Raw genomic sequence first — 25,506 nt, 5'->3', positions numbered from 1 at the left:
AAGTATGAAATAAGTAACACTTGAAGCATGACCAACTTTGTTATCAAAAGTGAAAACTCAAAAACCTGAATGTATTCCAGTTAAGGCTGACAAGACCAAAGAACTAACAGACATTTTTTTTGACAACAGGAAAGCAGTATTTTTCTATAGTCACAAGTACTGATGAGATCCCAGATAAAAAAATTAACTTCATATTAGCACTGCACAGGAAATTGCAATTCTTGCACACTGGGCAAAAGTCACGAGCAGAGAATCTGACCAGCTAGAGGCAGCTCAAAGGGATTTTTTTAAAATTTAATTATTGGAAAGCTTCTTGTTCTAAGAAACAAAAATCTGTTACATGAAGGGAGTTTTCATCCTGAAAAAGTATCTCAGGAGCTACTTCTCCTACCTCATCAGAACAGTGCATCTGAAGCTGGGGATCCAGCCGATAATCAAGGGCTGATTCCTGGATTATGACTCGAATTTGGTCCTCGCAGTCAGGAGAGAGACGCTGGGAAGAGGAGAAAGTCATTAACTCACTCAATGACCTTCATTTTCATAAATCAATCACCTTGTATTTTAACCTCTGAATCCTCTAATACTTGTACAGGAACATAAAACCCCCATTTACATACAGCCTGTTACAAACACTGAACACACCACAAGCCCAAGTTTGATCTGTTGTTCAATGACTGTTGCTCAGCACGATCCTGCACAGTTTATCATTTGCATGCACCAGCTCTACTCACCTGGTCTGCATATTTCAACTTCAGGCATGAGATGACTTGCCCTTCCAACTCTGTATCATCCTTGGCCCTGTTCAGGATATTTTGGCAGAATTTTGGTATGTCTGCTTTGCACGCCTTCCTGAGCACGGGATTTAAGCGGTAATCTAAGTGGGAAAGGTGACAGAACTTCATTAGAGCACACATCTCTTCAGGCTGAAGAACACCACACTCCCAAAGAGATTGCACAGAAATTTCCTAGATGACATTGTACCACCAAGGAACTTAATTCTGGGGGAAAACAGTATTTCTTCACAACAGAATTTCAATTTGTGAGGTAAGAGCTTCAGGAACAAAGAGGATTCAAAAACACATGCTGACCCTCAAGAACTTGACTGAGATCAGAGTGTGCACTGAAAAACATGAAGAATAAAACAAAACTGATATTCTTCCAGCCATGCAAATCACTGAACAGCCCAGGCAAGCAAGTGAGGTTTCTTTCAGAGGAAGATACCTGTGTTCTGTGTGATCTGGCGCTTGGTAATCATCTGCTTGCATTTAGGATCCATCACTTCACTGTTCTTGTTTTGTTTCAAACACTGTAGCATATTTTTCGAGTCTGCCTCTGGACAAAACCGCTACCAAAAAAACCCCAAAAAACAACAAGTTTCATCACTAAGCACTTGAGAAAGCAAAACCCAAACCCAACAAGCAGCTTCCAACTCATGGAAGTTGAGTTGGAGAATAAGCACGTGGCCAATGCAGAGGTGCATACAGTCCCTATCCCCAACACCCATTACAAAGAACAGTGCTACTCCCTGAACTGACTGTGGGCATTAATGCCTGTGCTTACAGACTGAGCACTGAGCTGCACAGTCCTGACTGGCTTATAGGCACCACCTCGTGTTGGCTGCATCAAAAGCAAATTGCCTTTATTTATTTCCTATTCTTAAGATACAGCACACTTGGAAAAAAATACCCACCAAATTAGGCCTCATACGCAAATACTTTTGCTCCCCTTTGTTTTAGAAACTAAAAAAAGCAATCTTTAAGTTTATACACATACTACTGTTTTGTATAAATGCTGCCTGGACAAAGCAACAGGTAAAGAATTCATTATTAATGCTCAGCACAAACTAAGACCACAAAGAAGGACAAAGCAGAGAGGAGCTCACTGGTACTGATGTGCCCATTCCTGCCCCAAGTCAGATGGTCAAAAGTGAACCAGCTTACCCAAAATTCATACCAAGATACTAATTTCTTTTGTTAGAAACTAATTCTGTGGGTGTAAGATAAGGTTGTTGTGTTTTCTAATCCTCACTACTTCGGTGAGAGCACAGGTCTTTGTATAAAAGCATGAGTCTGCACTGGAGAGCAAAAAATTCTGAAGATGTGCTTCTTCAGCCAAAATATGGAATAAGGGCACTGCACAAAGACCACACATACTAATGTTCCAGGGCTTGCAATTTTTCCTACTGTGAAAGAGTGTCTTATATGAGCATTCACTGCTGCTTTCCACATGGTACCACTTTCAGCTATCATTTCTAATTTTAAATTTTGCATAATTTTGCCTGTTTTATTGCTTTGATGAAAGTCTGTGTGCACCAAGTCAGCAGTGAACTGAAGATTTTACAATTCTCTGTAATCATAATTTCTTCACCTTTGCATAAAGCCAATCCAAATCCAAACTGACTGAATGAAAACTGCACTAGAAGCCTCAGCACTGATTGCCTCCTCAATTCTGCTGGTGGTTGGGTAGACAAATTTATTAGTGCACAAGTTTTGATCAGGAAGTTGAAAGAGAAGAGCCCTGAAGAAACCTCAGCCTGATTCAGAGTTAAGAAACAGATTACTCTGCAAAAAAAGCAATCATACTTCTGAAACAACACAGCAGTCTTGTAACAAGCCTTTATGGGAAGCTCAAAGCCAACAGAGCTTTTATATCCCAACCTCACCCTCTTAAATAAGCACTAACATTACCTTGATCATCTGCTTGCAGACTCTCATGAGTGTGTAGTCCAGTTCTGGATCCATCATCTCCGTCTCCTGCAGCTTAAACACCTTCTGGTGGCACCTTGTGCTCAACTGCTTCTTGATTTCTTTCAGGCATTCAATAATCTGCCAACACAGTATTGCAGCAGTAAGGGACACCCTGGGGACACAGTTCTGTCACACACAGCTGTGTGTTCCCCTAACGACCTTCCTTCACCTGATTTGGGCAGTTAAGTTCCCAATGCCTAGATTTTATCAAAGCCATTACCAGTGCTCATTTTCAGGACTTGTCTTAAGCTCATCTTTTCTCACAAAGATTTAATGAGATGAAGAGGGTCTCCTGGACTTACTCCAAAACCACAAATCTCATCTTGCAGACATTATGCCTAAGAAATCTTTCAGCAACACTTGCAGTAACCAGCTGCTAATAGCTTAAAATTAGCATTAACTGAAGACTGAAGTGCTCACAGCCTTGCATTCACCCACTATTAATGCTTGTGCACCAGTGGCAAAAAAGAATTTAACGTCCCAAAGCACTACCAAAATATTTCAGTGACATCAAAATGAAAATCTCAAGCTGCACTTACAGGGGCAAATGTGCTCTTCAAAAGTTTTCTGAAATGAAAGTACAAATTAAATTGTAAGTTATTAATGAAGTTCATTACCTGAGCATTGCCATAGGGCACGTTTTGGCAGTAATTCTTGATGTCACTTTTACAAGCCTCGTACAGCTCTGGTTCAAGTCTGATATCCTCAGTCTGCAGGACAAATTACAATATGAACTTTTAAGTAGGACTCAAGGCTACTTTACTTTGTTAATCTCTTAACTAGAGGCCTCTACTCACAAAAAGCAAGAAACTCTCACAACGAGCATTCAGTTTCTTTGAATTTAAGGGTCTTGGGTGCAAGAAGTGATGTTAGTGGGAAACCAACTTTACAATTCCCTGCAGTGATCAGTTAGCTTTTTAGGCTGAAGAAAAGATTTAAATCAAATTTTAGAGCTGGTTTCCACTGCTTCTCCTAAAAGGGCATCATTCCAAACATCCAAGACAACTGAAGTCTTTCCATGTGAAAGCCAAAGGACATATTAACAGCCACCTGGTGAAATCACAGTAGGTGATCCAGAGGCTGTGACTGAAGTTTCCTGATTTTGGTGATGCCCAGCATTTGAATTCTTCCACACAAAGGTAAGAGTGATGCCTCTTCTGACATGGACCTACTTAAGGTGAAGCTTTAACACTCAAACAGTATCTACTGGACAAAGACCTTAAGAGTTTATTGCTGCAAGCACTGCAGCAGGAAGCTGAGAGGCAGCTTTGCCTACCAGAACAAACACTACTCCTATTTATCCACTGAGCAACTTGAAGCAGCTGGAGTTGAGTTGCTTCATCTGTGCTTGTTTCCTCAGCCTGTAAAATGAAACTTTTGTTCTCTCCTAGAGGACTTTAAGAACATCAGCATGTGTAGCACGTTGCTATCTAACACTAAACATAATCACTTCTAGCTGAAATTCCAATGACCATTTAGCTTGCCTTGGCCTTCGTGAGACTATATTTAAGGCATTAAAGTAGACAATCATTACTTTCACCGTGAAGGGCAATTGAGCCTCGTGTTGTAAGAAGAGTGGAAAAAATAAATTAGATACCTCTTACAAATGAGCTTCCTTTTTTCCCCCCCTCAAAGTGGACAAACCAGGAAGCTTTAACTGAAGAACCTGACTAGAAGAGCGGGGAGAACAAGAGTTTCAGGCATGTTTACCATCTCTAGCTCCTCAACACGCAGCTGTTTGCGGCACTTCAGAGAGACCCTGTGCTCCTTGGCATCCTGCAGAGTGTCATTGCGCACAGTTGTGCTCAGACAGATCACCACATCCACCCTGCAGAAGAGAAAACAGCTTTTTACTCATCCACCCTTCACTGAACCAGCCAAGGTTGGTATTAGATCACCACACCAGAGAAACCGACTTCAATAATCCAAACACAATATAAAGGCCTTGTGCATCTGTGCCTACTTCTACCTGGGGTACAGCTCTATGTAGAGCACCTGGACAACAATTAAACCCTAAATCTGATGCTATCTAATTGCTATATCCAAAGACAGGAATATATTCAAAATCTCACCTCACCTCTGCCCAACAAGACCTTGGCTCTTAAGTCACGTCAGCACTTTAGAAAAGCTTTTCTTAATCTCAGAAATAGATGAAGGTGAATACCTACACAGCATTGCAAGCAATCCTTTCACACTATAGGAAGGGCACTGATATCATAAAATGCAAATAGTCTTGCTATCCACAAACAGGACTGACCTTGTGTGTAATTCAGCCTTACATCATTGCAGTAGGCCATTAAAAAAAACCCTTACACTGAATGAATAAACCAGCTAAAACAAGTGGGATATTTTCCCTTCCCACATCAGCAACTGGAACAACAGCAGTCTATTCTTATAAGGAGATGAATCTAGCAAGAATATAAAAACATTCTGGGACATGCAATCCACTAATTGTAATAATTAGCTATTTTCACAGCAAGAACAATAAAGAGGACAGGCTTGTATCCAGTAGAAATTTTGAAGAAGCAGGCAATGCCTCTGCCTTAAGCATCTGCAGAACACAGTCACTAAGGGAACACATACAAAACAATCAGCCTTTAAAGGAAGTTCAGTGTTTTCTGTCCTCTCATGAAATATCCTGTAACTTAATTACATATTTATACAATCAGATTGCTGTTTGGTCAGCATACATACTTTTTTTTGATGTTGGGGCAAAGTTTCAGCACATCCTCCTTGCAAGCCATTTTAAACTTGTATGAGAACCTAAAATCTTTCATTTGAACCTGCAAGAGAGAAGTGGGGAGAAAAACAACTTTGGTCACCTGGAGTTTAAAAAAACCCAAACTGAAACAAAAAATATTGCCCAAAAGAACACTTGCTGAATCATACAATCAGCAAATGTTTTTGTTCACAACCTGTTAGTGTGGGAGCAAGGGGGGAGGCTGCACTGCTGAAGAACTTGGGACCCTGTCTACCATGTGCCAGGGAGGAAGGAGAACCTGAAGTTAAATCAGTCATCTCCAGAAGTGACCATTTATGATCAGACATGCAAGTACAACTGTCTGAATTCACAGGAGCTCTTTACAGTGGGAAATCAATCTCAAAGAAGGACGGGTTTCATAAATCAACACCCTGAAAGAACAGAACAGGCTTCCACTGACAGAGGAAAGCATTGCTTACCAGCTGGAAATGAGTAACTCCAATTGCACATTTTTCATTCATTTCCTTCTGGTGTTTGTTCTGTATTAGACACTCCATCAGATCCCCAGAATCAATCTGGTTATCTGCAACCTCCTGAAAAAGAGATGGAAGGCTTAAAAATGAGCTACTCCTACAAGTCGTGGTTCTTATGCTCCTTTAGACAACTGTGACCAGGAAACACAGAACTTACAGTCCCACCCTCTATGGTGAGCTTACTACTAACTGAGCACTCTGGGGCTGCACCACACAACTCTAGCACACAACTACATTCATAGAATTCAGAAAAGAACCATCTCAGGAACATGCACGCTTCAGACTCAGGGGAACATACTAGAGACTCAATGTTTACGTGACATATTATAATTAGGTGCCTTCACTGATATTTAACTACTCAATCCTAGATCAGTGAAGTTATTTCAGCAGTGCTGAGCAGCTGCACAGAGTGGAGTGGCTACACATACTGGCTGCAGGTAAAGGAGAAGGAAAAATTGAACTCACTGTAAAGAGTGATTTTTGCAATTACAAGGCAGTTTTCATCTTCAAACTCTAGCTTTTATGCTAGGGCTCTGACAAGAGCAGAAGGATTAGGTGGAACCAAGAATTTTTATTTTAGAGTGACTTTTGAACTAAAGACTTTTGAAACTGATTACCTCTGATTTTACTTTTGAAGTGTAGCAAGAACTAATACTAAAACCCTCTGATCTTTCCCACAAAATGCTTTTTCCTCAAACATACACTGTTACAGAGAACTCACATGACAGAATGTCTGGATAATGGGCTCACATGCTCTCATCAGCAAGGCTTCAATTTGGATGTCCTGCAGAAAACATGCAATATTTCATTTTCACAGTGAATAGACAAGAAAAAAAGGCTGTGAAAAAACCCTTGTGATAAAAACTCAAACTCAAAACTGTTGCTCATTTCTCTTCCTCAAGAACCCCCCATGAAAACTTCCACTGTATGGGATAAAAAGTATGTTCTTTGATCCCAGAGCTGCATTTCTGCAGCTCCTCTAACCTCAAGTTTTTTCACCATCATCAAAATGATATGCTTAACTAGACATGCTCAACTATTCCTTTTACCCCAGGCTGAAAACCACTCACCTCAGACTCCAGCTCAGTGAGGTTTCCCACTATGTCCCTGCAATCAGACACCAAGTCATCAAGATGGTCCTGAAGGCATTCCAGCTCCTACAGAAACAGACATTTTAGTGTGTGATCCAAGAACCCAAGCTGAAATTTTGGGCTTAAAACATTGTTACACATGTGAAACTGCCCTCCTCTTGGTAAAGCCCTAAATCTCATTTAATCTCACTCTCTACTAGCACTCCCACACACACATGTAGTAGTGATTGAGAATGTTGGTGTAAGACATTACCACTTGCTCTCAAAGGCTGCATGATGTGCTTTCACTTCTGGAATATCACATTTAATTTGCCCTTTGCATAACCTTAAGGAGAGGTTAGTTACCCAAACTACAACCTATGATGGGCACTTCAAAAGGACAGCGGTGTGTGATCCATGGCATCTGCTGCCCAACAGCTCCTTCCCTACAGCCCTCCTGGGGCACAGCAATTTAACATCAAAGTATTTGTTGAAACTTTTGTTAAGTAGCTGCAGATGTTAGTTCAGTTCTGTATAAACACAGGAAGCATGTCAGTATTTGCCAAATGGAAATGGGATAAAGTTTATGTGGGAAATGTCAAGCTTGTAATAGAATATTACACATAAGAGACTGAGGGGGGTGAGGTTGCTTCACTAGAGTCCTTCTTGCTAACTACCCCCTTCCCCCTTCTCATTCAACTACACATTTAAACCTACTGAATGAAGCCATGCAGTATGTGCAAAGCTTCTTTGTATCATCTCCACCTCTCAGTTTGGTGTAGATTATGTTTCATACTGCACTAATTTTTAATATATTCTCTGCTACAAAGAGGCAGCACACAAGAAGATGTCCCTTTAAGCCCTTTTTGCCCTGTCCCACCCTCCAGCTTCCCAACCAAAGCAGCAGTGATCTCGTGTACAGTACCTGCCCTGTCTCTGTTTTTTCACTGCACCACTTGCCCAGGTCAATCATGCACTTGTCCTGGAGAACTGGGTCCAGCTTCACATCCATGGCTCGCTGGTGGAGGATCCTCTGGACCTCTGCTCTGCACTCCCGTGATAGCTGCAAGGAGGACAGGGACTGTTTAAGCACAGGGGGTCTCTAAATCCACACAGTGCAAAGAAGATGCTGTCAGGTAAAGTTCTGAGAGTGACCACAAATGCCATCAGCAGTCCCAGAAAGCCCAGGAGTCCTGCACTGCTCAGCACAAGTCTGCCAGGGCCCCCAAAAGCAATCTGGGCTCCAAAAGTTTAGAGCTATGTCATTTAGTTTAGATAGAGGGTCCTCTCATTTCACTAAAATTAATTTTATATTCTTAAGCCTGTACTTTGATTTTTGAAATGAGATGTCAGAGCAGGTCCCTAGGCTGTCTGCTGCACCACCCCCTTCTCTCTAACCCACAGACTGCTTCTGGAGAAGGAAGTCAAAATAGCTCATGCCCTCAATACCAAATGGGAAGCCCAGAATGAGGCAATATAGTCCAGCTGTAATTTCTGCTCAGCAATCCCTACTGCAGCACATCAGAGTCAGCACTTGCAAGACAGGAAGAAACAAACTGTAGAAAACCAAGGGATACTGGTATGGTGCTTATCAGACCTAAAATGCACCAGTTGAAGCTTAAAACTTCAAACGTTTAAAAATCCAAACCACTGAAGTTATGTAGCATTGTCAACAGCACTGGAAAGAAGTACAGGCCTAACCTCCCAAGAGTTTGCTTTCCAACACTAAATTTCAAAATGACAGCTGCTCCCTTAGCCTACTTTCCACTAGAAAAACACATTTAAAAACCTTTTCTCTCTCTGATAGATTATTTGCAGGGTGGCTATTGATTTCTTTGGTCAGCACTAATATAAAATGGAATTAAAAAGTCTCAACTCAGCAGACTAAGAAACTGCATTAAATAAAAATTATTCCTAAAAGAGAGATGCTTTCAATCAATACTTGACCTCTGCCACAAAAGACCTTTTAAATCAAGCTGTGGAAATTAATTTTTAAGCCAGGCCACTGTGTAAACCACCAACTGCTGGGGGCTGTGTACACCACAGTGCCAAAAGAAATGGAACTGAGTACCCAGTTGCTTTCAACTGAGTGCCCAGATAAAGGCACGAGAGGGCAGCAAACTTGAAAAGAGCAGCTCTGAACTACAGATGCCATGATGGTGGATCTCCAGACTGCAGGGCAGCAAGTCAGATCCCTACTGTCTTCTTTAAAGACAGCATGAGCACATTCACCAGGACAGCACGCTCCACAGTACTGGAAGGATGTGTTATAGCAATAGGAAGAATTTAATGGAGTATAATCTGAAGCTGTACACAAATCAAAACTTAATTAGAAACAGCCAAGGAAAGCTGAGCTTGAAACTCTTTTAGCATAAAACCAATTTTGCAGCTATGCTAGCTATCTGCAAGGAATCACATTCCTCTTTGGAAAGACATGGGGGAGGACCTGCAGCGCATTTGGACAGATATGTCAGTCGGTGTCAGTGCACAGTGCCCCCACTGGCCCATGTCACAGCCTGCTGGCCTATTTTGCCTTGCCAGAACAGCCACCTTCAGGGCACACTTGAGGAGGAGTTGGGCACCCAAAGCACTGCAACTACCCCCTACAGTAAAGGCTCCTGAAGCAGCTTTTGTGAGTTTTGGCAGTTTTATCCCAGTGTGTCCAACTTCAAACGCGTGTGCAACCCTTCCATCACAGGTCAAAGGGCAGCAAGTTGCACATCAGCACTCACCCTCCTTCCTTGCTCCTCTGTGCGATAGGCATGCCTGTACAGGCAGGAGAAAACAGCACCTGGAGGCATCAGCTCACTGGTCTCATTCCAGCCATGGGTATGGCAGAGCCGGGAGGCGTCTCCCTGACACTTGCGGTACAGGACTGTGTCCAACCTGCAAACACCAGGGTTATCACTGGCACTTCGTTCAGACCTGCAACACTTTCGATATTCTGAAATGCTTTTGAGGCAGAAAATCCACTCCAAGTTTCAGGCACCACCACCACCACATCACTCAGCAGCAGTGTCTGACCGACTGAACCATCAGGCAGAAAAATACCCATCACTCAGTTTGGAATCAGCTCCGTATTCTTGCAAAAATAACACCGAAATCTTTAATTACAGATTAAATCTTCAACACTTCTTGAAGCACCTCCCATTCTCTTCTGCAGCATACCAGCCAAATGCTGACATGTGAGAAAAGAAATCATCTCCTCAATGTCCTAAAGCAGGAGAAAGGCAGGTACATTCCACATTTTGGTTGTATATCTCGCATGTACTTTGTACTGCTGCCATTCTGAAACACCACTTCCATAAAAATCTAAGTTCTGTCTGCCCTGGATTTGAGCCAACTGAAGACTCAGCATCCCTTGCTTTTGTATACAAGTGCAGATCTCTTAGCATGACAGTTAATTACATGAAAGCTAAGTGAGATATTGCTACTTTCCAAAAAGGAAACCTGCGATTTCTACAACACTACAGAAGACAAACATCAAGTGATTTCAGTGGAGGGGCACAGCAAATGCAACAGCTTTTATAAGCCAGTTCTGGGGAACAGTGGTTAAACAAAGATGAGCTAATGCTGCCCAGCATGTAATATAAATTTGAGTTATCTTTACTCCCGGTAAAATGCAAATACTCAATCTTCCTTCTTTCAGTCAATTAAGTTTGGCTCAAGCAATGAATTACCTGCTGGAAACATGGTACAGGCAGGAGAAATAACAATGAAGGGAAACAGGAAGGGGGGAAAAATTAAGTATTTTTGTGTACCTGTGGTGACAGTTATTGGGATGACTAAATAAACAGCCCCAAAGCCCTAAACTCTCTAGTTCACAAAGCCCCGGGTATTTTAAAAGCAGAAGGTTCACAGAGCATGCCAACTCTTAACTACTGGCAATGCTGCCCAAAAGACATGACTTGTTATGAGTCAAGATTTTCCTAATGTTTGGTTCACACACCCCTTGCAGTAATGGAAGCCCATCACTTCTTGCCTTACACTCTTTGTGGCCACTGAGAACAATTTCTCAATTTCTTGCAGTAATCCCATTTAATGTACTCTACTTCCTCACCTCTCAATCTTCTTTAGAAGACAAGCCAAACACTTAATTCTTTCCTCACTGGTCATGTTTATCAAATTTATATTCTCCTCATCTTAACCAGCACAGACACAAGGGGCTTTGTAATCATTTAAAACAAAGCACTGCCATCCCTGGATGAGAAAGCTGGAAAAGCAGTGCTCCAAAGGGTATTACATCTGTTATACTGTAATCACACTAGAGAATTTGAAAAAAGGCAGAAATGGAAGTAGGAAGTTTCTCACACAGTGTCCCTTTGTTGTACTGAAAAGCTTGGTTTCCATAAGTCCCATATTGTAACACTCAGAGCAGATGCAAGTGGCTGCCACCTGCACAGAAAGTGACCTTAAACTTCAGTACAGCCAGACAGAATTCTTTAAAGCTGCACTGAATTTCAGAGCCCAAACTTGAGCATTTTTTAGGGTTGCATCATTTCTCAGAGAGGACCTGATTTAAGTGGCATCACACCTTTTCTAAGCAGCTTTTGCTTCTACTGTTCTAGACAGGCATTAGCACCCTACAGACCTGGCACATTTAAAAATCCTCTTCTGAACCATCATAAGCGACACTGCTTTACCAGGAACTGCAAATGCAAACAAACACTAAATACAAACATCATGTGAGCATAAATGTCATTTTACAGTACTCACTTCCAGTCACGAGATATAAAATATTGGAGCTCGAGGAGCCTGTGCTCACAGTCCTCCACCATCTTCTCAGTGTACAAGTGCTCCATCAGGCAAGACAGAATCCTGCAAACAGAAAAGTTAGGCCAGAGACTGTTAGAATCATGCTGGGCTTTCTTATAACAGCTGGTGTTGGCAAATCAGTCTTTCCAATGAACCACAGATAATAAGTTCAAAAGCAGTGAAGATCTTTCTTTTCCTTCCAAAAGATTACATCTAAGCCAACTGTGTGTCAGATTTGTACCCTTTTAAATGCCATTGTTTTAGTTATCTCAGCAAGTCTGATATACAGCAAAAATCTTAAGGAGTATTCTATAGAAAAATCTGTCTTGGGGGGGGGGAATATATTATCAGACTGGAGGCACCTGTCTCTGCACTATGGGTTTGCTTACCTGGACTTTCCAGGCTTGTCACTTTGTGATATTGCTAAAGACTTATGTAGTTAGGGAAATGAGCACATCAAATATTACAAATATTACAAAATCTAAGTGCCTGAGATAGCTACATCCTTCACCAGTGCTAAACCAGCCCTCTGACAAAAACACTGGCCTGCTTGTACAGCCAGAACGGAGACAGAGCTCAGTTCACACCTCCAGCCCTGCACGAATTGCCACTCTGGAGTCCCTCATTTCTGGACAGGTTTTAGTGTTCCTACTGCTCAGCCACACGACCTTCCTGGATGCCCCAGTGAAAAGACAAATCAGTTCCAAGCGGGAGGCACCTACATGGGGTCCCCCGAGCGGATGTGCTTGCAGGCCGTCTGGATCACCGACTCGCAGGCCTCGTTGAGCGCGCGGTCGATGCGGTAATCGGCACCCGGGTCAGTCTCCTGGATCAGGGTTTGCAGCTGCAAGAAAGGAATTGTGGAGAGGAAGACAAATGTTAACAACCTAAATTACAACCTCTCAGCGTGGCAATTCTATGCCAGCAGCAATGCTACCACGTACGACCTCTGCCCTACAGGGTTTGATTTTAAGTGCTCGTGCTGCCAACGCAATTGCCAGACATGGGAGTTCAGCACTGCTGAACCCTAATTATCATCATGAAGTAGCCCAGGAACATTGGGTGAGACCAGTCACTCACTGAAGGTCAACTCTAAAGCTGGACCACTTATGTACTAATTTACAGAACTCAACTGGTAAAATTTGCATACTGTATTTTTGATCTAGCCTAATCTTTGGTGGCAACCTCATTCCATAAGGTTGATGATACCAAGCATGCAGATTTGTCATATTTTCATGAAGACTATTTCCAACTGAAACCCAAATCAATGCTTAAAGACCAGTTACCTAACTACAAACAAAAGTTAAAACAGTTTTTTAATTGCCTGGAGAGGACACAAAGGTTTTATTGAAATACAATATAAAATGTCCTGTTTTGCTGTCCCAGGACCATTTCCTCAGGAATGTCTGCTCAAGCCTTTGGAAGCCAAGGTCTGTAGTATGCATTTTTTATTCATTTTTATATATATATATCCCATAACTCCCTTTATGACTTCAAAATACTTTCAAGTTGTCATAGGTAAACACTGTATGAACAGCTCCATCAAGTCTTTTCTTCTTATGAAAATGTTATTCTGACAAAAGCTCCAGAAAAAGAGTTTTCTCTTATTAATAAGGAAACATCACCTAGCATGTTTAGCACTAAGTTTCAAAATCAGACCCAGAAACAGCCAATGGCATCTGAACATAAATTTGGGAGGTGTTTGCTGGGCCAGGGGAAGGGAATTTGGGTAAATCTCAATCAGTAGTTTTGGGCACAAGGGTAGCTTCTAAACTATAACTCAGCCTGGGATCCCCATGTCCCACTTCATTTTCCATCAAGCTGTGAATTCCCAAAGACTGACTGATAGCAGACTGGTATCATCATTTGACAGGCAAACATTTTTAGCTGACAAATTTGGAGAGGAAAGGAGAAAAAGAGGCAGAGAGCTTGCTTAGAAGGCACCTGCACACCAACATCAAATGGTCTATGCTCTTAACATCCTGACATTCACTTAATGATTTTTGTCACTGGCCCTCAGCCCAACTAAATCAAAAGCACAGTCACAATTTTATTCTCCACCTTTTAAAGTCTGCACCTAAATACTATCCAGGAAACTCTAAGGGGCAAAGCCACAACATCACAAAACACAGGGAAGAAAAAGGCATCAGAGAATTGGAGAAAATACAAGCTAGCACTATTTATCCAATAGGAAACTTATAATCATCAGGACAGACCACAGATTGCCTGGGAGGAAAGCAGGATTTCCTGCAACTCACTCTTGATCATGCCCAGCTTCAGCTTCTAAGGGATGCAGGCAGATCAGAAGAGTGCTGCCTATCAAAAATTCTTGGGATATTTTCAGTAAAATAATAATAGTAATAATAACAACAACAACAACAATAATAATTTTATATGCCTCTGACAGTGGTCCAACAAAAGCCAATACAAGATCCAGTTCATAACAGGGATCAGCAGAAGTGAGAAGTGATGTGTTCTTTACAAACTTTGTAAGAGTCACTGCAAGGAGGAGAAGAATATTGTGGTTCTGCTGGTGCACACACACACAGCCTGCATGGATGGGCAATATTCTGCATATAAAGTGCTGGCATCACTTTGTGTCAGATGTTTATGTATCAAAAAGGTTCAAGTACGATTAGTGGAATTGGTGCCTCAAGGAAAATTGAGTGAATAGAACCACAAACCCAACACTTTATTACATACACAGATTAAATAAACTGGCCAGAGCATTATGTAGGCAGGATTCTTCCTCAGATCTCAGTTTTATTGGTTTTTCTGTTGCTATCAAGTGGAAGAGGCCAAAATCCACTAGGTACAAGAGTTTGGAAGCAGCAAAGCACCTCCTTGTCCTTCCAGACCGTTTTGGGCACTACTGCAGAATTCACTGTCTCAGTTCTCAACCACATGCAAGATGTGCAGCACCAAGCCAGCTGCCATGACAGCAGGGAAGAAGGAATAATTTGGCACAGTGATAAAAGTGAAGGTTGTATAGGATTTTCCTTCCTCCCAGAACAAACCCTTGCAGTTGAAAAAAAGGAGCTGGATAAACTTGACAGTTTTCTGAACTTTTATGTTCAGATATGGAGCTCAATTAACAATGAACTATCAGCTGTATTAGAAACTGGAAACAAACAAAAAAATGCCCTTTAAGCAGAGATTATAGTTTTACACACTCAAGGGACTGAACAGAAAAAAAACCAAAGATGAGACCAGGGCACCATAGAAGCTACACATTTGAAAAACGACTTGTCAACAGCTCTAGTATAAAATATTCCTTCCACTAAGCAACACCAACACCACAGGTGCTAGACATTGCCAGTACAGCTGTAGAGCTGATGCTCACAATTAAGTGACACTTCTGTCTGCTGTCTGATGACTTACAGAATTGCAGACCCACCCTCCCCATGTGGAGGATTCCTTAAGATCACAGTTTGGCAAGATGGGGCTGAACCCACACTCAGTTCTTTTTCTGACTTAGGCTGAACCACTTATGTTGCACAGAAAGCCATTGTTCTTCTACCATTCACAGGACACAATGGGCATTTTGAAAAGTTCATTGAACAAAACCGAGACAAAAGCCCCACACAGCTCAGACATTTGGGTCTAGATGTGCTTCTTGCCCAACAGCATAGTTAAGCATGAGCACAAACTCTTGTATGCAAGATCACTCTGGCTGAGCTGTCTCACAAGAAATGGAACTTCCCAGATCAAAATATTGGGGCTTGAGAATATCTGGGAATGCATTTCATTGACAGCTTTAAATACAAATAATCAGTCACATTCTACCTGTAGGAAAGGGTAAGAGCAGATGCTCCTGTAGGAAAATAAAATCACAGAGGTTCTTTGGTTGTGTTTTGTTGTTTTAGGACTCTTATATGTTGTTTTTGGCAGATAGGCAAACATCTTCCTTTCGTAAGTCTGAATCAGAGTAAACCTTCACAGACACAAGAGCAAAAGCAGATCCAAATTAAATGTTTCCTCTTTCAGCTTCCTCTGGCAAACTGTCTAGGCAGGTGTGTCTGGTCATAGAGCTTCTAGAAGGAAGAACTTCAGGACAAGACCTATTGCTTTGAGTTAGCCAAGAAATCAAGGTGCTGTATTAGCATTACCTAATGATGCTGCTAAAAAGCATGGAGCAGAGCTGGCTGCAGTGCTTTGGGTCCATCTTCAGATGTCTTCCCTATAGAGTCAAAAACTCATGTCAAAGGTGCTCTCTAGGTACCCAAAAGGGACTCTGAGAGGATGGATGTCTAACTTGCCTTCTTCAGGGCCTGTCATATGTGCCAACCTCACATGACAAGGAGTTGGAGTCTATTGCACAAGTCACACAATATCTGAAGGGTTTCAGACAATAACAGTCTCTTCCATGAAAAGCTAATTTGGAAGGTAAAAGCAGGAAGCTGATTCTAACACAATAAATCAAAACAGAACAAAGCCACTGGCAGCTGAGACAATCCTTACCATTCAAATACAAAAAATAACAATAAATTATTTAGTACCTCAAAAGTTGTCAGCAGCTATATAATAGTACCATGCCAGCCTTCAGGAACTCAGATCATTGGAATGTTTATCACAGTTTTGCAATAATCTATTTCCTCTTGCCCAGAAGAATAAGGACAAGCTAATTGTATTTTATAAAATCAACACTTAATTTGCTCCTGCTGTGTTTTGCAGAGAACAGAACACATTTAACTTGAAGGGGAGTCATGGACAAGCCGTACTATTGCATCAACTTACTGTACAAAAATAAAGCAGTAGCTCAAGTATAAGAGAACTGTAAAAACCCTAAACTTGCTACAGATTTCTACAGATATTTTTCTTTAAAAGTTCAAAATCGCTTATCATTTTTGGGGGTCTCCTGTGTTGACTTATGACTTGCTCTGAACCCACCCTTCATGACCTGGAAGTCATTCCCAAGATGAACTGATCTTATGACAGTTTGCAAATAATCAGGTTCTGAGGCAGCAGGTTCAATTTCACATTTAAACAGAAACAAACATGAAGTTTTTCACACAAGGGCTGCAAAGCACAAGTCACACACTCCAGCTCCCCGCAGAAACGACTCAAACTGCGCAGCTGCTGCTCCAACACACCTGGTATTTGTGCAGAAATGAGCTTCAGCACAAAACACCCTATGCCTTACCAAAACTGAACAGATATTAATTTACCTGTGATAATATACACAAGCTGGCACCATAAGGGGCTCAGGCTTTAAGCTGTTGGTTCCATATATTGCAGAAGTCACGATCGTACATCCCCCCAAATTCCTACATCAGCACTAATATCCCTCACCAGTTTTGTCATTGATGCCACTTTTCTGGGTTCATGGACGAGTATTAAGTACAAAAACGTAATATATTAAAAAGCACTAATGAGTCTGAACAAAAATTAAATTATTGTTTTCAATGTAAAAACCCCACAAACAGGATGTAGCTGGGCCAAAATGAAAAGGCAAAAGAATTATCCCAATTTATAAAGGTATTTTGGAGAAAAATTGCGTTTCCTTCAGTGGCTGCAATTCCACTAACATGCAGCAGTCTGTTGTACCTCTCTGTCCCTGAAGTTCCATTTCCATCGTTTAAGTTGAATGAAATAAAAATAAAACTGAGTGGGAAGGTGCTTCGAGAAGGTTTTGTGCATTTCCAAGGACATGGCATAGGGGGAAAAGCGGAGAGGGAATATTTTAAAATTACAAAAAGCAAGTTTCCCTACATCTTGCACCCAGGAGAGAATTTCATGACTTGAAAGCTGTTGGAAAAGAACTACGGGAGATCCAACACAAAATCCAGAGCAGGACAATCCAAAATGTATTTTTCTGAGGGGGAAAAAACCCCACCATAACTAATGTGTGCCAGATACCAGGTTACACTTCACACCATGACCACTTACACAACTGCCTCCAGCAGTCACTGGCACCCGGCAGAGCCAGGCTGACTCCAGCAGAACCTCCATCACGAGGCAAAACGTTAACAGACAAATCAGTGCTTCTACCAACAGAGCAAAGCACAGGTGAAGTGACAGAAGAGCATCTTACTGCCTGCTGACAGTTGAGGCCGACGTTGCCCTTCTCCCCCCGCACCACCTTCATGAGGCAGTGCAGGGTGCGGCCCTTGCGGTGCAGGCCCGAGCAGTGGTGCTCGATCTCCCCTCGGCAGCTCAGGATGATTTCCGGGCTCAGCGAGAAGTCCTCCATCAGCATGCGCCGGTAATCCAACATCTCACCCTGGCACTCGCTGCTCACTTGTCGACCTGAGCCAAGAGAACAAGATGTGATTTAGTCTCAGTGCTTAGCAGAGCCCTTCTTGACCTGAGCTGCCATTGTGCTGGAAGAGCAGGGACAATGTCCGCGCTCTGAACGACACCACACTGACACAAGAGTGCTGGAGAGGACGTGCTGGCATTAAACCAGTGCTGTGGTAGCTCCTGTCGTTTAAATGAACCTGTAAAATACAGTCAGTTCAAGGATTCAACATGCTTTCAAAAAAAAAAAAAAGGATTCCTGAAAGATTCTTTTAATTTTATTTTGGATTTCACATTATAGGAGTTGCTTCTGAAGAACATCCGAGAGTGCCCAGTGGGTCTGCAGTTCTGTAGTACAAGTCAGCTTTACCCCATATGCTCAAGGGCTCATTTTTCCACTGTGTAAGTCTCCTCTGGCAGTTCACCAGTTTGATATATAACTGGGGGAGGAATTTGTCAGGACAGCAGGTTAAATGTTTTCTCTGAGGAGAAGGTTTTCTAGAGCAATAGCACATAAATGCTCAGGAAGCCAAAAACCAGACTAGAACAAGAGCATGCATGGAGTGTTTAATAAACCACTGCAGCTGCACAGAAATCTAGCTGTAGTAAATACTTAGATCTGGTATAAGCTTTCCTGCAGTCTCCATGTAGACAGTTTGGGGTTTTTTTTTTAATCCAAAGGACCATGTTAGCTTTTTTGTTACATCCTCCCCCAAGTCCTCATCACAACCTATTCATATGTGCACAACACCCCATGGAACAGGAGACACCCCAACAGGGGCTCCCAGGCATTGTAACACAGACACGTGGAGCTGTGTGGAATAATTACTGTTCCTCCTGGGCTATGCTTTGTGTCAGACACTGCAGAACCTGCTCCACCGTGAAAGTGGAAGTTAATAACTGAACAGCAGTCTCCTGCATGTAATTCAGGAAAGCACCTGCTCTACCTGCAGGGAGAAGGAAAAAAGATCCCACAACTTTTTTACAAGCAGGACACATCATTTCCACATCAATCAGAAGCAATGAGTTATTAAAACGCACAAATGCAGGGATTGCTTATGGAGCCTTTCCCTCCCATGCCAGAGGCACTGCAGCATGGAGCCCTGCTGCAAAGCCACCCAGCTGCATGCCGAGGGGAAAAACAAGCAGTTCTCCAGTGCAGATCTAGAGGATGTAACACATCATTTCAGATGTTATGGCAACTTCACAGAGAACCTTTAGCATGGTCCTGCTGCATTCAGCCCTCTAATGCCTTTGGGACAGCAGCTGGTGTTAGGGCACGTCCAGCTTACACCAATTTAAATGAACAAAAATAACGTTCTCACACTTGCCTTCTTTTATTTAGGAAAAAAACAGAGTTAGAGAAATTAAGGCATTTACTCAAGCTCCTGAACTGCAAGGAAAGACATCATTTACAGGAGGCAGAGGACCGAGTATCCCTGGCTTTCCCTGAGCAAGGATAAACAAGTTCTCTATTCTATGTTTTAACCTTGTAGCATATTTAATGCTTACTACACAAAGGAGGAAAAGAGCTGCTTGAATTCACAGTGAATAGAAGGATTTGCAACTACACATCAGCAGTCCAAGTGGGATTTGGTATTTTGCATTTTAAACTTCTTGTCTACACAACAAGAGACAGCAGTTTACTCAGCCATTCTCCTTGTCAAAACAGCAGTGGTGAAAGCACCACGATGGGGAAACCTGCCTCTGAACCAAAGTTTGGAAAAAGGTACCTGGAGAAGGGGACTGTCAGTACATGTTGAAGGTGAAGAAACTTTTAAAATCACGGTCCCAGCATGTCTTTAATTGCACTTACCTCTGTGCACTGCAGACTCCAAGCACATCAACAGGTAGGAGAGCCGGGCTTCCCGGGAGCGGGGAAGGTTCTCCACGTTACACCGGTACTTCTTCAGGTCGCTCTTACAGGACTTGGCCAGCGAGTAACTGACTTTGTAGTCTTGGGCAATCAGCTTCTGGCGGGTGGTCAGTGCATCACGACACTGCAGGGGACACATGGGGACGATGGAATGAGCTCCTGTGTGCTGCTGGCAGAGAGCTGGACCTGCTGCTTTTAAGTTTTCAAGTTGCATTTCAAAAAAACAACTCATGCTTTAAAATTCATGTGTCTAAGCTGGACTGCAGTTACAATTTCATTTGTCTCATAGAAACCACACAGTTAACAATGCACACTGAGGTCAACAGATCAAGGGTTTCAAAGGCAGCAGCTCTCTGCAGAGCACTTCTCAAAACTGCACATTCATCCAGCTCTTTGTGAAGAGCTGTGGCTGAGAGCGTGACTCACTCTCGGTAACTAGGATCAGTTGCTGACATTTATCCCAGCTGTGGTACATGTTCACCCCATGCCCTCAAGAAATAACTTTTTCCAGTCACATTTAGAAAATAGTGTGTTCCTTGGATTTGTTCTGCAACGCACTGAGCAGATGACAGCAGATAAAACAGTCTAACCGTGGGAATTTCTAGCCATTTTCCACAACTGGTGAGGTTCACGAGGATGCACTGTGGCCAAACCCAAACCCAGCAGCTGCAAGACCAACCCTCTAAATTTCATCCGAAAAAGGGCCTGTAAAAACACCGCTACACTTGGCAGCTTTTGGTTTAAATTATATGAAAATTAAATCTGAGGGTGGTAGGAAATTCAGAATAGCTCAAGCCAATTTGTCCATTCTCAGTCTATTTGAAAGGAAGGGAAACAGTGCATATGTAGGGTAGGGAGAACAGGGAGCAATCTTGGTACAAGGAACAGAGGAGCCCTAGAGCCCTCTCCCCACTTCCTTACACCAGGTTTTTGACTTTTCTCCCCCTCCTTCCCACACCTACTTTAGGACCTGGAAAGTCCTACTCTGAGATATTCCCATTCCCTCTTTCATGCTCCTGTGCCATGATTGGGATCTTGGGACTGGTCAAACTTACAGCTCTGGACACAGGGAGACACAGACTCGCAGATACCTCATCCCCTGAGGGAGGGAAAGGCTGGGTACAGCCAGGGAGCCAGTTCTGGATTACACAAAGCCACCCACTAGGCAGCTATTGCTGGCTAGGTGTGTATGCACAGCTGACACCACAGGCAAGCAGGGACTCTTTCCTGGGTAACAGTTTCTACAAAACTAGAGACTCTGCAGATGGTCCAACTTTGGCAGCTACAAGAGTGAGAACTACATTTAGTGCTCTGCAAACTGCACCCTCAGAGCATCCACCCCTCTCTCCCTACCAAGTCATCTGCCACAGCTTTGTCTAACCCCCTCTACACCTTACATTCATACCTTAGACAGCCCATCATGGAAAACACTCCTCAGAAACTACCACTGCCCCTGTATATCTGAAAACAGGTTAAGCAAAAGCAACAGTTCATTGCAGTAACACACTACAAAATGGAGCCCTCAGTGATCACTCTTTCAGATCTGACTCTGTTAATTGCAACCAAGCTGTCAGATAGCTAAAGTATTTAAAGAAAAGGAAATTAGTCTGATCCCTCTAGGACTCTGAATCGGGCTCCTTCAGTGGATCTTCTCTGGGAAGATCTTTACAGACATCCATCTTCATATTGTTTCAGACAGATTATATAATTCCATACAACCCAAAACACTATGATGCTGCTTCCAAAAATCACTGAAGGCATTGCTGCCTTCCCAAAACACCTACACAAATATAAACTTTTTTCCAGACTGGCTGTCCAGAAAAACATTTTTTTGCTGTTGTTGCAAAACACATCTTCAGGAAAATCATAAGGAAAACTTCAGGAACTATGATGAGCTATGCATCATTCTGCAGAGAATGTGCTACTTGAAAACAGTGAAACAAATGCAGCTTCCTGTGCTGAGGCACTCAGACATTTTGTTTCTAATCTGTACATTAGGACAGCATTTATCCAAGGCTTACCCCAGCATGATGCGACTGCTACTTTAAACACTCAATCACAGTGCTACCACTTGAGCTCTGTGTCTGCCTTCTCAAATTACCCACCAAAAGCTTTGATTTATTTAAATCCTTAACTTTAAAGGCTGAAACTTGACACACAAAAAATATCAAAGTAAAAGAATTTGTTAAAGCAGCCGATTATCCGACCACGTAGATGACGGATTTTCCTCAACACTGGAAAAGAATAATGCAGTCTGGACTGAGGAATGATCTGATGATTTCTTCAGTAAGGATTTGTCTCAGTAGGATACCTACCTTTTCACTCATTGATTCTTCGAACTTGTGATTAAAGAGGCACTTGTAGACTCGGCCTTCCCCAGCCTGAGTCTGTGAAACAGAACAGTAACATTCACAGTTAATATTAGGATTTGCAATGCTTAATGAGAGGACTGAACTACACCTAAGGGCTTCTTTTTTTTAAACTACTAACATGCTAGAGTTAATATTTCAAATGACAGCAATACCTTCTATGCAGTGAAAATCTTTAACATTTTATTGCATTTAAAAAAAACCTAGTCTTGCTCATCACCCTTTCAGTGTGAAGACTCTCAGCTGACACAGGTACTTCAGACTGAACAATGCAGCTTTCCAGCTCATCGCTCCAAGGATAAGGAGTGCTACAAGTATCGGCAGACCAGCTTACCTTGTGCAACAAACAGCTCACAGCCATAGAAAGGAGAGGTCACCCACCTCCACTGCCTCCTCCCCACTCCCTGTCACAGCAGCTCTGATGCCCATTAAACCATTTATGACAATTCAGTTCATTAACACGCTGGAAATAACGCCTGTTTGTTGGGTCAGTGCATTTAACAGTGGATTTATTGCAGAATGACAGTTACGAGGTGTCTATTTGCAGTATTATGCATTACCACTCAGGCTCCAGTCTACCATTTCATTCCTTCTTCCAGCAGAGGTTTGTGTTTTTTAATGGATTACTGTAGAGACAAGGCAGGAGGAAAAGCACTCACGTTTTCACAGAATCGCTCTCTGTCGTCTCGGCACGCGAAGTAGAGATGCCGGTCCAGGTGGAAATCATCTGAGGAGAGCTCGGCTACACGAAGAATTGCTTTCTTACACTGATCAGAAACCTGAATTCGAGGATCAGTCTCCTCTGCCTCCTTCACCAGGCCTTTTTCCAGGCATGCCACCACCTCTCCTTGTGAGTGAGCATCCTATGGGAGAAGAACGAGACGACATCTGTAACCACGCATTTATGTAATCAAGTGATCTGTGATTCTGGCTAAGTACCATATTAATTAAGCAACACTGTCTACATATAGACTTCCAAAAGTTCAGCCTAAACCACATTTACATTCAGAGGAGGCAACAGTTAATATCTGTACTAACCACACTTTATACACCACCATCCTGCTGATGGTCACCATGAAATCCCCCCTCCAATGCTATGGGCTTGTTTTAATGTGACTTAATGAGATTATCACTACTTAGTCACACTGCTCAGAGCAGTTTACCAAAACAGCCAAATTATCTTTAATCTGACACAGCTCTCTTGGCACCATGGCAACAGCAAGCAACAGCATCACATTAAGAACATACTTGAGAGAGAAAAATCATAGTTCTGCCATGCTGAGACAAGCCTTCAGCTTGGGTGGTGAAAATTCGTGATGCTAAAAAGGCCACAGAGGAGCTTTGACCAATGTAGGCTTCTCAATGCTAATTCCTCCATTAAGAGAATCAAAAACTGCAAAGCATTCAAGGGTAAATGAAGTCTTGGACAAAGCAGTTCTGGCCCAATGCTGTGCACCACATCCACTGTCCTGCAGGCCTGGACACAACTCTGGACTATGAACAGCAACTGCCAATAAACACAGAGAGCCTGTGCTTTGTTTGAAAGCCTGGAAGAAGCTGGGCAAAGCTCAGCAAAGCTCCATTTAGTTTCCTACATCCTTTTTACGTGTTTAGAAAGAGAACCATACCCCCTCTATACCTCTGGATGAATTCTTCTGGTACAGATTTCTCAAGGCTTCTGCAGGTTTTTCCTATGAAGGCCACCTTAATTTATGCTGCTCTGCTTATACTACCTTGAGTATGCAACAAGGCATGCATATTCACATTCAGCTGAATCACCCAGCCTAGCATTTGCATGCCCGTTTCAGAGCCATCCCTTCAGCTCTCTCTGTCAAGCAGATCCCTCCACTGCTGGTGCAGAGCATGAGTAAGGGAGTAGTCTCCATAAAACACCACCATGACTACTCGAAGCCACACAGCTCTTCCAAATCTTTTTGTTCTGACGTGTCTCCTCAGCAGGCAGCCTTTGATTCATGTCCTAACTCTGCTACACTTGGAGCACAAGCAGAATTGGCCAATTACAAAGTTGTAAACATAACCCAGAAATAAAATCTGTTTGAAAGCACTAAAACCAGTTTTTTCCTTTTTTTTTTTTAAAAAAATAAAAAAAGGCAAAGAACCGAAAACCCACACACCCCAAAGTTCCTCATTTTGGTTTGCTCTTTTCTCTGAGTGGGAACTGGTCAACTCCCTATGCTGGCCAGGTATCAGTACCTTTGACAAAATATAATTATATATCAAAAGACCCCCTAGGACTGAACCCAAAATCTGGGTTCTGAGGAACATCAGTCAGCAATACCTTTGCCATATTACTTAAAATTGCCATTTATCCATAACCACATCAAACACGAACACTGTTCTGTAAATTCTCATGGTCAGTCACAGATAATAATTAAAACTGAAAAGCTGGTAAGTGTTAATTATTGAACAGAACTATCTTAATCTCCTATGGTCAGATCAAGACCTCCAAGCTGAACTTTAAAGCTCTTATAGTGCAGAAACCCAACTAGAAATATGGAAAAGAAAGCACAGAAAGCACCACATCAGAAGCAACAAACCCAGCAGGAACAGAATTCAATTAGAAAGTAGAAATCAAGCTGAATGAAAAAAGGGAAGTGCAGAAAAGGAACATGGTTAGCTAGCAGAGGGGTTTCAAGAGGCAATGCAATTCCAGAATGCCAACTTAAGTGCCTTTCACAGTTAAAAATACCAGTTTATCCCAGTTACTCTGATGAAGCTATCATACTGCAATCTACTGACTGCCTGATGTGGATGGAGTTCATGGTCTAGCTGTGCTTATTTCCATAAAAAAAGAGAGAGATGAATCTCTTCCCTCATCTTCCTCCTCAGGTGTCCAGGTGTTATTTATTAAATTCACAGTTACCTTCAGTCACACAAAAGGGTAATGACTGTTTCTCTACAGGTAACTCTCAGAAGCTAAAGAATGGAAATAAAACCAGAACTAGCATCTGATGGGAGCAAATTAGATTTTTCCAAAGCAGCAAAGGGATAGAACAGAACACCAACAAAAGAAATGCTTGCATAGCCATTTATAGCTGTTTCCATAGCAGTATAGAATACTTCAGTTGCTCTCAGTGCCAAAGATGACAGCATAACAAAAGATACACGGGCTGTGATGCTTTCACAAACCAAGGCACAGTATTCTGGGTTGGGCACCAAGAAAGAGAGAAACATGCATAAATCCCCATAAAAGT

At 42.3% G+C, this 25,506-nt stretch overlaps 1 protein-coding gene across 1 annotated transcript in view; it reads right to left on the bottom strand.

The window, feature by feature from the left end:
- Positions 1-25,506, bottom strand: part of GLG1 (golgi glycoprotein 1) — a 78,780-nt gene that overhangs the window by 8,923 nt on the left and 44,351 nt on the right. Inside the window, exons 5-22 of the mRNA XM_029965485.1 lie at positions 22,951-23,154; positions 22,238-22,309; positions 19,863-20,046; positions 17,841-18,055; positions 12,529-12,650; positions 11,768-11,869; positions 9,784-9,937; positions 7,977-8,114; positions 7,052-7,138; positions 6,703-6,765; positions 5,928-6,041; positions 5,442-5,530; positions 4,458-4,575; positions 3,365-3,457; positions 2,688-2,825; positions 1,222-1,345; positions 732-874; positions 392-493 (exon numbers count right to left, since the gene is read on the bottom strand). Coding sequence (XP_029821345.1) covers positions 392-493; positions 732-874; positions 1,222-1,345; positions 2,688-2,825; positions 3,365-3,457; positions 4,458-4,575; positions 5,442-5,530; positions 5,928-6,041; positions 6,703-6,765; positions 7,052-7,138; positions 7,977-8,114; positions 9,784-9,937; positions 11,768-11,869; positions 12,529-12,650; positions 17,841-18,055; positions 19,863-20,046; positions 22,238-22,309; positions 22,951-23,154 — 2,262 coding nt within the window. The remainder of the gene's footprint in view (positions 1-391; positions 494-731; positions 875-1,221; positions 1,346-2,687; positions 2,826-3,364; positions 3,458-4,457; positions 4,576-5,441; positions 5,531-5,927; positions 6,042-6,702; positions 6,766-7,051; positions 7,139-7,976; positions 8,115-9,783; positions 9,938-11,767; positions 11,870-12,528; positions 12,651-17,840; positions 18,056-19,862; positions 20,047-22,237; positions 22,310-22,950; positions 23,155-25,506) is intronic.

This window comes from Manacus vitellinus, unplaced genomic scaffold, assembly GCF_001715985.3.
Source record: "Manacus vitellinus isolate BGI_N305 unplaced genomic scaffold, ASM171598v3 scaffold_10_pilon, whole genome shotgun sequence".
NCBI classification, from domain to species: domain Eukaryota; kingdom Metazoa; phylum Chordata; class Aves; order Passeriformes; family Pipridae; genus Manacus; species Manacus vitellinus.
The sequence above is the reverse complement of the archived record's forward strand: the minus strand, read 5'-3'. Positions and strand labels throughout refer to the sequence as shown.